Source organism: Tiliqua scincoides, chromosome 2, assembly GCF_035046505.1.
Source record: "Tiliqua scincoides isolate rTilSci1 chromosome 2, rTilSci1.hap2, whole genome shotgun sequence".
In the NCBI taxonomy this organism is placed as follows: domain Eukaryota; kingdom Metazoa; phylum Chordata; class Lepidosauria; order Squamata; family Scincidae; genus Tiliqua; species Tiliqua scincoides.
In genome coordinates this window covers 261887433-261903269 of record NC_089822.1, presented here as the reverse complement: position 1 = coordinate 261903269, position 15837 = coordinate 261887433, and the positions used below count along the sequence as shown (strand labels likewise).

Below are 15837 nucleotides of genomic sequence, written 5' to 3'. Positions count from 1 at the left end.
CATTCCTAGATGGCCGTCCTTTGCCTGTTCTTTGCAGCCTGGGATAGTGGCCACCAATAGAACCTCCATGATTCAGCTGCTGGTGCAGTAATAGGATAGCAGAAAGTGGTGCATGCGCACTGACCACTAGGCAGTACTTCCCTCATCTGGGAGTTTCTTCCTCTGATGCAGGATTTGTCATGGAAAGGACTGAGAGTAGTCAGGCTGACTGAGGGAGTAGGATATAGTGGTTAGTGCTCAAGTACCACTTCCTGTTCTCTGCTTCCCCCCCCCCCCATCAGCAGCTGAATGGGGAAGGAAGGATATTTCCTGTCTGCCACCTCCATCTCAGCTCAAGGGACCTGGCACCCAGGGGCTGTCTGGGACCTGCTCTCAGAAAGTAGAGATCCCCAGTTATCATTTTTTAAAAATGTTATCATTTTAAAATGCAAACACAGTAGTGTCTGAGAGCAATCAGACATGAAAACCCACTGCATTACCCATGACTGTGCACTAGGCAGGAAGCGTTTAATGGTTATTAAAAGATAACTTTTAAAATTACTAAAATGGGGGGGGGGAGGGAGACAGACTCAGTACAAGTTGGCTGATGGAAAATGACTGTACTCAAGTAAAATATCTAAGAGATCTATAAGAGATATTGCTGGGATGCTACTCAAGAGCAAAGCACCCAAAAACAGAAGAAGAACCCCGCTGGATCAGGCTAAAGGCCCATCTGGTCCAGCTTCTCCAGGCCCATCTGGTCCAGCTGGTCCAGCTATCTCACTAGCTAAAGATGGGCTAGCTAAAGGCCCATCTGGTCCAGCCCATCTGGTCCAGCTGGTCCAGCTATCTCACAGTGGTCCACCAAATGCCCCAGGGAGCACACAAGACAACAGGCACAACCTGCATCCTGGTGCCCTGCCCTGCATACAAGCCCCACAAACCCCCAAGGAAAGCAGTGACTTTTGCAGACTGGCTTGGAGTTGAAAGAAGAGCAATGCAAACAAAGTTCCTGAGTTTCTATCTTAGAAATAATTGGGTGTGCCTTCTGCAAATGTACACTAGTCTGGATATCAGGATGACCTGGATGAAAAACACACCAGCATCCCTGTGGTTGATCTTAAGTAACCTGTCACAGAATTGGCAGAGGGGAGCCCACCAGGCCACTCCATCCCACCCCTTTAACCAGACAGACAGTTTGGCTGCTCCATCAGTAGGCCTATGCCAATTGTCAAGGGGACATCACTACTCCAGATATATGAGGAATGACTTGAATTCAAAGAATCCACAAGACTACACGGCTGGTTGATAACGGCCTTTCAGAGAAAAGATAAAGGCTGCTCCAGGAAAATGTCCCAGCATTAATATAATAATTAATTAGTAATATAATTAATAATTAATTAATTTATGTCATGTGGGCTGACAAAAATTTATGGGCCCAGGGTGTCAAAGGACCTAGCTATGCCTCTGGTCAAGATTCCCCACCTCTTTGTCACACACCTCACTGCACCTGCCAGAAGCGCACAGCTTCTCCTCACTTGCTGGCCCATCTCTTTTGGGATTGCAGGCGTGCCCTGGGCTGACCTGATCACAGGGAATCTCTCTTTCTTCTTTCAGGACCCCATCACTTTGGCAGTGGTCTTTGCATTTCAGCTGCACAGAGTGGACTGTGCTAGATCAACGCTGAAGACCATTTTGAAGCAGTCATAACGGACAATTCTGAGAACATGACCTCTGTAGGTAAGCAGGGTCACTTCACCCTTTATTGATAGATGCTCCATGTCGGAATCTTTCCTCCATTGGATGTTGCCACAGGGGACAGGTGGCTAAGTGCATGACCTGGGAATGAATGCTGCCTCCCCTGATGGCCACACACCCTCCCCTTCCAGCCCAAGAATGCCTAAGAAATGTGGAATTGCTTTTTGCTTTCATTCCCCTTCCTGCCCTTGTAAGATGATCCCCACAACAAAAGTTTGTTTGTTCCACTTTTACCGGCCTCGCCTCCTTTTCCTTCTGAACCTTTCACCTCTGCCACTGACCACTGCACAGGGTCCCAGCTTATGAAGTAGGTGGTCTCATCTCATGGGCACATCCAAATGTGTATCTGAAAAGCACATGCAGTAACGGTGTGTACTGGTACGTGGAGGAGATAGTGATGGACTAAGTGTGTGGTAACTAACTGAAACTGAATCAAGACAGAGCAGGGGTTCTTTCGTTCTGCAGGAGAGACCTTTTGGGAACACAGAATCATCCTGTCATGGATGGGGCTGCCCTTCCTCTGGAAGAACAACTTGCAATATTAATGAAGCCACACGTAGTCAAAGGTTGTGTGGGTTTTCTGGGCTCCAGTCGGTGGCGTCACTAGGGCTTGTTTCACCCAGTGCAGAAAGCCAGCACATCACCCCCGTGATGGACCTCCTCCAGTGCAGTGGGTGAGGCAACGCCCCAGGTGGTGTTTGTGGTGATGTACCATCGCCCCAACCCTGCTGGGTTTTTTGGCTATAACATTTGAAGGAATGGAGATCCTTCAGTGTGGTTTGCTTCATTGCATTCTTCATGAAATTACACATCAAGTGATATGTAACATGATGGTATTATTTGAAAATACCAAGATTTTAAATATTTCTGCCAGTAGTGGTGTCACCCCTCTGTGCACGTCACCTGGTGCGGCCTACACTCCCTTAGCAATGCCATTGGCTCCAGCTTTTCTCAGAAAACATTGTTTTCTGACTTGCAGTTTCTTCCTTTGACCTTGCATTGAATTTCTCTTTAATATTACAGAAGAATCGGTTTTGAACCAGACTGGAAGAAAGAGGCAGCAGATTTCAAAGGAAAACATCCACACAGAAGAGAAACCCTATAAATGCTCTGAATGTGGAAAGAGCTTCAGTTACTGCAAAAGCCTTATAACCCATCAGAGAATCCACTCAGGGGAGAAACCCTATACATGCCTAGAGTGTGGAAGGAGTTTCACTCGAATTGAAATACTTAGAAGTCATCAGAGAACTCACACTGGGGAGAAACCCTATACATGCCTGGAGTGTGGAAAGAGCTATACTCAGTGTGGTAGTCTTAGGAAACATCAGAGAATCCATACTGGGGAGAAACCTTATACGTGTCAGGAGTGTGGAAAAAGCTTCAGTTACAATGCCTCCCTTACAACCCATCAGAGAACCCACTCAGGGGAGAAACCCTATACATGCCAGGAGTGTGGGAAGGGCTTCAGTTCCAGCAGCACCCTTAGAACCCATCAGAGAACCCACTCAGGGGAGAAACCCTATATGTGCCTGGAATGTGGAAAGAGCTTCAGTCAGAGTGGTGATCTTGAGAGACATCAGAGTATTCACACAGGTAAGAAACCCTATACATGCCAGGAGTGTGGAAAGAGTTTCTCTCGGATTAGTCAACTCCAGAAGCATCATAGAATCCACACAGGTGAGAAGCCATATACATGCGAAGATTGTGGAAAGAGCTTCAGTTGCAGCGGCAGCGTTACTAGCCATCAGAGAACCCACACAGGGCAGAAACCCTATTCATGCGAAGAGTGTGGAAAGCGCTTCAGTGGCAGTAGCAGCCTTATAATCCATCAGAGATTCCACTCAGGGGAGAAACCCTATAAGTGCATGGAGTGTGGAAAGAGCTTCAGTGACCGTAGCAGCCTTAGAAAGCATCAGAGAACCCACACAGGGGAGAAACCCTTTATATGTCAAGAATGTGGAAAGAACTTCAGTCGGAGTGGTGTACTCAAAATCCATCAGAGAACCCACACAGGGGAGAAACCCTATAAGTGCCTAGAATGTGGAAGAAGCTTCAGCCAGACTGGTGATCTTAAGAACCATCAGAAAATTCACTCTGGTGAGAAACCGTACACATGCCATGAGTGTGGAAAGAGCTTTAGTTGCAGAAAGAGCCTTGGAACCCATCAGAGAACCCACACAGGAGAGAAACCTTATACCTGTCAGGAGTGTGGAAAGAGCTTCAGTTGTAGCAGCAGCCTTACTGTCCATCAGAGAACCCACTCCAGGGGGAAACCCTACACATGCCAGGAGTGTGGAAAGAGCTTCAGAGAGAATGGTAAACTTAAGATCCATCAGAGAACCCACTCAGGGGAGAAACCCTATACATGTCTGGAGTGTGGAAAGAGCTTCAGCCAGAGTGGTGTACTTAGGAGACATCAATTAGTTCACACAGGTGAGAAACCCTATACATGCCATGAGTGCGGAAAGAGCTTTCGTAAGGGTAGTGAACTTACAGCCCATCACAAAACTCACACAGTGAAGTAACCGTGTACTTGTCAGTAACGTGGAAGAACCTTCAGTTGGAGCAGCAGCTGTGCAACCCACCAGCAGTGTAGTTTGATGCCAAACTCAAAATGATACCCAAGAAGTCACAACTGGAAGTGACATCATGCCTGGGCTTTTACGGACTTTCCTCCTCCTCCCTAGCAGCTCTCAACCCACTTGCTCTGCCACCTCCTCCAGCCAGTGGCATAGCAAAGGCCTCTATCTACTACCTGAGGTCAAAACAAGATTTTGTAGCTCCCCTTCCATGACAAAATCTAATTAAGTAAATAAGTAAAAAGTGTGCTACTTATTGGTTGGAGACACTGTACTTGGGTGAAAAGGGATGGTTATTCTCTCTGCATAAATATAAGAGAAGCAGCAGGGGTAACTATATTTTGATATATAGAAATGAGAGCTGACTCTTGAACACCTTATTGGTTCCATGCTTTATTATAGTAACATCTTGTTGGCTCACAGAACAATCAGTCTCATGAAACTGACTGAGTTAAAAAAATCCACTTTTTGTTCCATAAAGCAGTTGTGTTTTCATTTTCTGGTTAATTGTTCATAAGCTTTGATAGAATACAGATATGCCAGTGTGGTTTGTTTCATAGCATTCTGCATTAAATTAAATTCCAATGATATAGAACATCATGGTATAATATTGGTATATACCAAGGTTTTCACAATTTTAGCCAATACTGCCAAGCTCAGCTTGTTGCTCCCTTGAAGCTTGTTGCGCAGTGCAGTTGCTACCCTCTGCACCCCATAAGCTACACCACTGCCCACTTACGAACCTACACAGGGGAGAAATGCTATACATGCCAGTAGTTTGGAAATAGCTTAAGTTGGAGTAAAGACATTAGAATGCATCATAGAATGCAGAAATCTTTAATCAAAAGATGTGTGATTGCTGGTTATTTTATAGGTCATTTTTGTGGCTGTTTTTATTGTTTGCAGGTTTCATTTGTTGTCTGTGATGCCAGTAAAGGTTTCTGATACCTGATATCAGAAATCCTAAATGTGCCAGGAGTGTGAAAACAGCTTCATTCAGAGTGGCAGATTTAGAAGTCGTATAAGAGAATTTGCACAGGTTTGAAATCTTATGCATGCCATGATTGTGGCAAGCGGCAAAGGTAGGCGTGGGGGGGGGAAGGAGGAGGGAAGGAGTCGTTTCTGGGTGGGGGGAGGGCAGGCGGTGGGCAGCCCGGGGGGCGGGTGCATGGGGATCCAGAGGCGGGGCTGGGACCCGGCGGTTATGCCGGATCCCAACCCCCATCCCTGCAGAGAACTGGGAGAACCTGCTTGAAGCCACTCCGCTCTCCTCGAACTTGCACTACCTCCAGAGGTGGCGCATGTCTGAGGAGACCCATTGGAGCCAGCAGCCCTTACCCAGGGGTAAGGGGAAGAGTTTCCCCTTGCCTTTGGCTGAGCTGCTGCTGCCAACGAACTTGCATTGGATGCAGTGCATGCCTGCTCCAGCGCAGGGTGAAATCCAAGAGTTATTTGACCCTTTCCCAAAATGCTGTGAGGACCCTACCCCACACAGGCCAGATCACACCAGTCCTTCGAGCATCTTCCAGGAAGCACAACTGAAAAGTGGGAAGACTCCAGCTGTAAAGCACTGATGGAGCAATGGATGCGGCTGCCCCAGATCCACTCCACTCAGGCAGCAGCCGAGTTGGATCCTGACTTCTTCGGTAAAGGCACAGACCCAGGGGATGAGGGTTTGGAACAAGTGGAGCCAGTGGGTTCTTAGTTATCAAAAGATAGATAGCCTGCCTTTGCCCTCAACTTGGGAGTTCTTCAAAGTAGCCAACAACAGAAAAGAGATTCAGTGTAAAAATAATATAGCCAAAAGAGCAGCAGAAAATGCTTTCAGAAGAGCCCAGGTGTCAAAACCAGAAGAAAATAGTGTGAAGACATGGCAATCTCCACCTTGAGTTGGAAACTCTGATGGAAAGATTTCCAGATTCTTGTCACTGATGCAATGCCAAACAGTCACAGACCTGTTTAAAGCGTTTTGGAGGCTTTATTTACAGCTATTTACAATTTAACTGATTCAGCTGGGATACAGACATTTACCCCTTGCTTCTTTCTTGGTTTCTCAGAGAACCACAGCCAGAACCTCATATTAATAACCTGAGACAAACAAGACACCCATGTGACACTGCATGCCACTTCCACCTCCTTATTTGGCATATTATGACACTGGTGCATGGTTCCAGCCCTAACTAGGAAGTCATTTTGCCCTTCTAAGGAATAGTTCTTGGCTACAACTTTGGTTACACGAGACCCTGGAATTTTCCTTTTGGGAAAACTATGACGTGCATGTTCTCTTTGTGCAGGTCACTTTGACATAATGGCTATCCTGGTTTCAAGAGAAACACCAGTCTTTCTTGGCTCCTATTTCAGTTATTTTCCTCATCTGAAGAGAAGTTAGGTTAGCCCTCTAAAATCTCGCTCAACTCCAACCTGGCACACTCAGGAATTCATACTGGGGGAAGCGGCCTGTGTCTCCCTGTGTCTCTCCATAAGAATAGCTGCCAATGGGGAACATTCTCAGATGATAAACTTGGAATCTAGGCCAGTGTTTCTCAAACTGTGGGTTGGGACCCATTAGGGGTGTCCAGAGCCAATTTCAGGTGGCTCCCCATTCATTTCAATGTGGTCGTGGTCGGTCTGTGGAACTCCTTGCCACAGGATGTAGTGCTGGCGTCTAGCCTAGACACCTTTAAAAGGGGATTGGACAAGTTTCTGGAGGAAAAATCCATTATGGGGTACAAGCCATGATGTGTATGCGCAACCTCCTGATTTTAGAAATGGGCTATGTCAGAATGCCAATGCAAGGGAGGGCACCAGGATGAGGTCTCTTGTTATCTGGTGTGCTCCCCGGGGCATTTGGTGGGCCGCTGTGAGATACAGGAAGCTGGACTAGATGGGCCTATGGCCTGATCCAGTGGGGCTGTTCTTATGTTCTAATGTATATTTTATTTTTAATATATTAGACTTGACGATACCCTGGTATATGATACTATTTGGGGAAGTGTGACAGTCCTGTACTTTTAACAGGTTACTCTTTTATGAGTAACAGGTCCTGTACTTTTAACAGGTTAAAAGTCCTGTACTTTTAACAGTCCTGTACTTTTAACAGGTTATGCTTTTAACCATGATAGCCAATGGGGCTCACTCCTGGTGTAAGTGTGGATAGGATGGCAGTCTGGTGGAAGGTTTTTTAAACAGATCAGCAACTGCTTGGAAGGGTTTGCAGAGATTTTTTTTGTTATAAATAAATTTTGAAACATATACGTATTGTAAATTTTAATTTACTTACCGTATTTTTCGCTCTATAAGACGCACCTGACCATAAGACGCACCTAGTTTTTAGAGGAGAAAAACAAGGAAAAAATATTCTGAACCAAATAGTGTAATAAAATATTTAATAAACTATAACAGAATAACATTTGAACCATGTAAAGTGAACAGCAGTCAACAGTGGCATTAAGAACCATTATCACTGTCATTAACAAATGGAGAGACTTAAAGGTTTGAGTACTCTAGTTTTCTGGAAATCCCAAGAACTCATCATCACTAGAGTCAGAATTTATGAAGCTCACAAAAGCAGGTGCACACAAATAGGGGATCACATTATCTTTCTGCTACAATGATGTTCTGCCAAATCCCAATCCACTGGGCCTCATGCCCGCTTAAGGCTGATCAGTCCCCCTTGTGCAACTCACCAGTGCAGCAAGCAAAAATGAGTCCAGTTCCAGTTCACAGATGCCAAGTAAATCAGTCCCATCATTCAGAGTTACCAAATCAGAGTCCAGAGCCAATAAGCCAAATTACAGTCCAAGGTCAGGTTCCAGGTAGGTCAGTTAAATCCATCAGGGTATACAAGTCCAGCCACAGTCAGATTCCAAATTCAATAAACCCAGTCAGTCAGTCAGTCAGTCAGTCAGTCAGTCAGTCAGTCTCCCTCCCTCCCTCCCTCCGTCCCCCCCCCCCTTCAAAACCCACAAACCCTTTCTGCCTCTGGTACTCCTTATATCCCTGAGGGCCCTATTGCCTTCCAGTGGCTGCAGCTGTGCCCAGGATGCCCAGGCCTTACCCTTAAAGGGGCCACTGCTGACACCACATCTACCTCCTCACCAGATCTTCCTGGATTCCAATACAAGGGGGGGGGAGCAGATCTCTATACAGACCAGTGCAAAAACAGGGGAAAGGTGTGGGGGAGGTAAGATCTTTGTATAGGCATCACAGCAAGACCAATGCAAAACCCCTTACACACAGAACCAACAGATGGAAGTGGGGGGGGGGTGCAGATCTCCATATATAGCAGTGCAAAAGCAGGGGAAAAGTGTGGGGGAGGTAAGATCTCTGTATAAGCATCACAGCAAGACCATTGCAAAACCCCTTGCACACAGAACCAACAGATGGAAGTGGGGGGGGGGGCGCAGATCTCCATACATAGCAGTGCAAAAGCAGGGGAAAAGTGTGGGGCAGGTAAGATCTCTGTATAGGCATCACAGCAAGACCATTGCAAAACCCCTTGCACAGAGAACCAACAAATGGAAGTGGGGGGGGGGGGCGCAGATCTCCATACATAGCAGTGCAAAAGCAGGGGAAAAGTGTGGGGCAGGTAAGATCTCTGTATAGGCATCACAGCAAGGCCATTGCAAAACCCCTTGCACACAGAACCAACAGATGGAAGTGGGGGGGGGGCGCAGATCTCCATACATACCAGTGCAAAAGCAGGGGAAAAGTGTGGGGCAGGTAAGATCTCTGTATAGGCGTCACAGCAAGACCATTGCAAAACCCCTTGCACAGAGAACCAACAAATGGAAGTGGGGGGGGGCGCAGATCTCCATACATAGCAGTGCAAAAGCAGGGGAAAAGTGTGGGGCAGGTAAGATCTCTGTATAGGCATCACAGCAAGACCATTGCAAAACCCCTTGCACAGAGAACCAACAAATGGAAGTGGGGGGGGGCGCAGATCTCCATACATAGCAGTGCAAAAGCAGGGGAAAAGTGTGGGGCAGGTAAGATCTCTGTATAGGCATCACAGCAAGGCCATTGCAAAACCCCTTGCACACAGAACCAACAGATGGAAGTGGGGGGGGCGCAGATCTCCATACATACCAGTGCAAAAGCAGGGGAAAAGTGTGGGGCAGGTAAGATCTCTGTATAGGCGTCACAGCAAGGCCATTGCAAAACCCCTTGCACACAGAACCAACAGATGGAAGTGGGGGGGGGCGCAGATCTCCATACATACCAGTGCAAAAGCAGGGGAAAAGTGTGGGGCAGGTAAGATCTCTGTATAGGCGTCACAGCAAGGCCATTGCAAAACCCCTTGCACACAGAACCAACAGATGGAAGTGGGGGGGGGGGCGCAGATCTCCATACATACCAGTGCAAAAGCAGGGGAAAGGTAAGTAAGCCCCAGTAGAGCCAATGGGGCTCACTCCCAGGGATGAGTGGACAGGAGAAAAGCCTGCCAGCGCCTCCTCTCCCAGGGAGGAGCCCGTCTCAGTCCCTGGGCTCCCTGGACTCACTCCCTAGGCTCGCTCCCTGGGCTCACAAGCCTGCCAGGGGCTCACTCCTAGGGATGCGTGGACAGGAGAGAAGCCCGCGATTGACTCATTTCGCCTGCTCTAGGGGCTTGCTCAGCAAGACTGCCACCCCACCCCCGCTTTCCTGGGAGTGAGCCCCAGTGACTCTGAGACTTACTTCTGAGTAGACACGTGGGCTTTCTCAGCGAGCCTGCCACCCCACCCACGCTTTCCTGGGAAGCGGAGCCGAGCAGAGCGGGCAGGGGGCGGGGCCAGGGGCGGAGTTTTTTTTTTTTTTTTTGCAGTATTCGCTCCATAAGACGCACACACTTTTCCCCCCACTTTTTTTGGGGGAAAAAGTGCGTCTTATAGAGCGAAAAATACGGTAATTTTTTTGATGTTGTCATATGGAGATGTTAAGCATTTTCGTGCCCGATGATATCACTTCTGGTCATGGCATGGCTTCCAGATGAATGACAGCACTTCTGCTGGATCCTGACAGATTATCATTCTAAAAAGTGGGTCCCAGTGCTGAAAGTTTTGAGAACTGCTGATCTAGGCTGTCAGGACTTTAGGACTAAATGGATAGGCCTGCTGATTAAACACTTGTTAATTGTTTTGAAGAATAGAATAAAATCACCACAAAATTTGTTTGACAAGGCAAAAAACCAATAATAATAATTATTATTATTATTAATAATAATGAATTTATATACCGCCTTTCTTAGTCTTTATTCAAGACTTTATTCAAGGCAGTTTACATAGGCAGGCTTTATTTAAATCCCTTATTAAATAGGGATTTTTACAACTGAAAGAAGGTTCTTTCTTTCAAGAACCACTACATTCAGGTGTTTCATTCCGATCTGGCTTCACATTCTGGCCTCCATCCTCCCACACTCAGAGCAGATGGAATAGCTCGGCTTCAGCTTGCCAGCTGCTTCAAGGTCGCATGGTGCCAGTGGCCTAAGAATGAAATTACTTCAAGATGATAAAAAAAGAGCAGGATTTGGATTACCAGACTGGGAGTTATATTATCAAGCAGCAGCCTTAAACTGGATAAAAGACTGGGGACTCATGCCAAATTCCAAAACTTTAATATTAGAAGCACGTGATCTACAAATAGGCTGGCATGCATTCCTGTTTTAGGATAAACAGCATGGCTGTTTTAGACAACACATATGAAGAAGATCTTTAATTTGGATATGGGAGCAGATAAAATACAAAATATACTCTAAATTACCCAGATGGATAAAACTGCTTGAAATGGCAACTAATCCGAATTGGATTAAAAAAGACCAAAACAGACCATACAGCAACTTGTTGAATATTAAAGGAGAGCTCTTAAGTAAAACTGAGTTAGAAGAGAAAGGAATAAATTTAGATTGATGGAACGAAATGCAAAGAACAAGAATACAAGAAGACCAAAAAATAGGTTTTTATGAAGAAGATATAAGTTTTGATAAAATATTTTTGATTGATGAGGGAATATATATTTTTAAAAATGTACAACTTTCTCCTTGATAAGTATGGAGAATGAGATGTTTAAAGATGCAATGGTGCGCTGGGCAAAAAATTTTGGATATACGTAATATATGGATTGAGGACTGGAAACAAATTTGGAATATAAATATTAAGATAACTAAAGTGGTAAATGATAAAGTGGTATCATTTAAACAGAATTTATATAAAATGTTTTATAGATGGTATTTGAGTCCAGAGAAAATAGCAAACATATACTCTGGGTCATCAAACAAGTGTTGGAAATGTAAAGAGATTGAGGGAACTTTTTATCATATGTGGTGGACATGCAAAAAAGCAAAGAAATATTGGAAAATGATACATAAATTGTTGCAAGAGATATTAAACTGTGTATTACCGTTCAAACCAGAAATATTTCTCCTAAATGTGACATCAGAAATTAAAGACCAGTATAAGGAACACCTTATTGGACATTATCAGTACAGCGGCAAGAATATTGTATGCACAAAAGTGGAAAACTACAGATATTCCAACTAGAGAAAATTTATGAAATAGCAGAAATGGCGGTTTTAACAGAAAGAATAAGAGAGATTTAGGTAGAGTAAGAAGATATTGGAAGCCTTTTGATGACTGGTTAAATAACTTTAGTTAAACAATATTGACTGTTTAGATAAATCATTAATTATTATAATGATAAAATTTTTGTATTGATGAGTATTTTTCTTTTCAGTTGCTGTTGATTTCTTTTTTTGGAACAATCCATGTTGTAATCTATGGCCAATACCCCCATGTGTAACCTGTGTAGTCCCAGCCTTAAGTCTAACCCATTTTCCTCACCTGTATCTGTAATAAATAAATAAACTTTGCACACAAAAAAATAAAAAATTAAACATTTGTTTCAGCTTTGAGATACTCAAGGGGGAGAAGGGTACTCTTGTGCTTTGGTGGAGCTATGGGCTCTGATTGGCCAGAATCTTTGAAAAGGTGTTTCTCAGGTATAAAGGTCCTTTGTGGGAGGATCAAAATTGCTCTTCTTTCTGATGACCTGGCATGACAGGCAGGGGCTGAAACTTTGGTTCCATGTGAGACAAACAACCCAATCCTAACCTGTGCTGGAACAGGCAGACTGGTTGGCCTATGCTGTGTCCAGCGCAGGGTTGCAGGTAACCATGGTGCAATTTGGGGCAAGGGGATATTTTTCCCCTAACCCCAAGCACTGCCCCAGCTGCAGCAATGGGGCTACTCAGTTCTGCACCAGCTAAATTGTTGGTGTAGATCCGAGCAGCCTGGAGTTAGCATGCCTGAAACGCCGTCCCAAACCCAGTGGCCTGCTGCCAACGTAAACTTACCTTTCCCAGGGCTCTATCCTTCCTGTGCATAATTCTGTACATCTCAACCTTGTCCTGCTTCAGGCACCTCTTTTCTAGACTGAAGAGCCCCAAACGCTGTAGGCTTTCCTCGTAAGGGAGGTACCGCAGCCCAGTAATCTTTTTGGTTGCTTTCTTCTCCACCTTTTCTATTTCCACTACTGGTGGGGCAAGTGCCTGTTCCCTTAAGCTGGTTTAAGCTGGTTGCTGAGCAGAAGGTCTCAGGCTACCCAGGTGTAGTTTATTGTTAATTTAGAGCAGGGGTGCTCAATAGGTGGATCATGATCTACCGGTAGATCGCGGAGTGCCGACCCCCCCCTTCAGATGCTTCTGGGAGGAAACGCCGGGAGTAAGGCCCATTGTACCCAATGGGGCTTACTCCCAGGTAAGTGTGGCTAGGATTGCAGCCTCACAGCCTAATCCTAGGCATGTCTACTCAGGAGTAAGTCCTGTTATACTCAGTGGGGCTCAAAGTACACCAACATACATTGTACACATAAATGTTATATGTTATGATGGCGCAAACATTGTAAAAAAAAAAACTGGTAGATCTCTGGGCCTTGCTGGGTTTCAAAGTAGCTCTTGAGCCAAAAAAGTGTGAGCACCCCTGATTTAGAGAATAAAAGCTGGGTGTGGGTCCTCGGAGAGCTGAGCACAGGAACCTGGCAGCTTTTGTGCTGAAGAAATGTTGTATGGCTGACCTGTAATGTTGGTAGTTTTTAGTTTGTTTAGTTAGCTAACCTTTTCTTGTTTTATTCTACTGTAATGCATGTATTAATGTCTTTAGAGCAAATTGGAGCTCCCTTAAAGTTTCATAATAAAAACCTTATATATGAAGATTAAGTGTGAGGCAAGGTGACCTGTGACCCTAGACCTGGCTACCCCAATAGAGTATAAATGGAGCACTAAGCATTAGTTTAATATTATATCATATGCACAATAGAAGAGAGAGCTGCTTGATTTTTACAAACAAATAGTTAAGCAGCTTGAAAAACCACACTGCTATGGCATAAGAAGTTTTAACTGCCTGATTTTATTGAAGCACAGAAAAGTCATATTAAACATCATAAGCTGGTCTCACAGAGAACAGGACAAGTTTGAAAAAAAGGTATTTTAGAAGTTTGCTAATTTCACAGAAGTGATACATTTATGAGTTTAGAAGGGAGTAAAACCAGAGAGATAACGGGCTGCAGAGGGGAGTTTAGAATAACCAGGACCATCCTTATTGATACAGGGTCATGAAAGCCAGCCATTTATGTTAAATCAAATCATTGATGCATATGTTTAAAAGTTAAACATAGCAAGTGCTTAGCATGCTCACAAACAAATTAGGGCCTAATAAAGCAGCTTAATAGGGAAATGTACACATGCATAGCCTTAAAATCCACATCTCTCTGTCTGAAGCTTCAGACAGACCTGAAGCTGGCAGCTCAGCTAGATTTGGCAAAATGTCAAGAATGCTTGGCATTCAGATAACAGCTATCCACACTGAATACAAGGGAGAAAGGGAGTGAAACACACTTCTACTTGTGTCTATGTGAAAACAAGTGAACAGAGAACCTATGGGATTTTTGTAACTTCTGACAGACTTTCCCTTTTATTCTATTAGTTCCCTTTTAAACCAAAATACAGTCTTGTATGCATATATTAAAGGCTGGGAGGGGCTAATATACCAAAGTTTCATGTCAAAAGATCACAAAGTTAGCATAATGCCAACTATTCTTTGATGCTTAATAGTTATTGCTTAAAATTGTAATCAATATATATAAAGGCATAGTAATGAATTTTAACAGTTAGAATGGTTTGATTAAAAGCATAAATACACAGAATAGTAGAAGCCATTAAATTAAAAATGCTTAAGTCTCAGATGTGACTCAGATGCAACCTTGTGAGGCAGATGTCTGGCAAAATCCATTCCAGCCAAAAATCAAAAGGGTCTCACAGACAGCTCACAGATATGGAATATGTGTCTCTGTAAGACCTTGAGGATGAAGCCCTGCTTGATACTTTTAGAGTATGAACAAGGGAAGTAGCATTTCAAAAATAGGCTTTGGCTACAGCATATAGGAAAGCAAGTAAGGAGTATCATCTTAAAACACCCAGTTAGCATGCGCAGAGCCCAGTCAAGGTGTGCATTGGGGGGGCAGGTTTGCCTGCCGGTTGCCATGACTTGCTTAAAGCTCCGAAGCCCAGTGCTTCTGCACTGCTACAGGTACAAAAAATGTTAATAGATAAACAAGTAGCTCCTGCCAAGAGCACCTAAGTGGAAGAAGGCCAAAAGGTAAGTGCAAAGGCATACCAAAAACCAGTTCTGTAATAATTGAGTAAACAGTGCCATCTAGTGGTTGTAGGAATCTTTAAGTTATATATTTCTCAATGTACATTTTTGCCTTATTTGAAACCTGTAACTTGAAACCAACCAATCAAATGCTTGTAAAGTTATCTCTTGCTAATCCTGAGAAAGCCCCATCTCTGATGTAAAATCCCAGCCAATGAAAAGTGTGAGACTCCTCAAACAAAGGAGCCAAAATGCAATATAAGTGAGAGGCTCAGACTGGAAAATTGCTCTCTTTGCTTTAGACAAGGAGTCCCTGAGAAGCCCGTTGCTAGCAACGAAATAAAGCTTGCAGACGATCACCACTCTTGCCTACTGAGTTTGCTTTTGGACTTTGCTTTTGACCTTGCAAAATTATCATTCTTAAGAAAGAGTCCTTTGTGTGAGTTGCAAACTGAAATGAATGCCAAAAGGGGTTTGATTAGGAAGGTGCAGAGAGAAAAAGGGTTTCCACATGCTTGATATGTAATGTCTGAGGATTTGTTAAAAAGCAATCACATATGCAGAGTGCTATTTGGCTTGTTTTATGTTAAATTATAGAAAAGTCACAAGAAACTAGCTGAAGCCTTATTATGCTTTAATAAGTGCTAGCCAGTCACAAAAGAAAGGTCACAAAGCCTTCAAATACCAATATACTTTAAGTAAATAGTTATATAGAATTATACAGCAAATTGTTAAAAGGGATGTTTAAAAGATTCTGGTTCACACAGGTTTGCAGAGTGCCCACAAGAAACATACTAAAACCAGGAGAGAAGATGCAGATGAGCAGCATAAGGGTTTAAAGGAATATGTCAATAAATAGGTTAGAAGTTCTGCCAAATTAAGATCTTCACACCCATGTT

The 15837-nt window shown here is 44.2% G+C and overlaps 1 protein-coding gene across 1 annotated transcript in view; it reads left to right on the top strand.

Moving 5' to 3' along the window:
• Positions 1 to 15837, top strand: part of LOC136640314 (zinc finger protein 850-like) — a 152965-nt gene that overhangs the window by 122901 nt on the left and 14227 nt on the right. Inside the window, exon 3 of the mRNA XM_066615349.1 lies at positions 2817 to 4232. Within this exon, the coding sequence (XP_066471446.1) occupies positions 2817 to 4232 (1416 nt within the window). The remainder of the gene's footprint in view (positions 1 to 2816; positions 4233 to 15837) is intronic.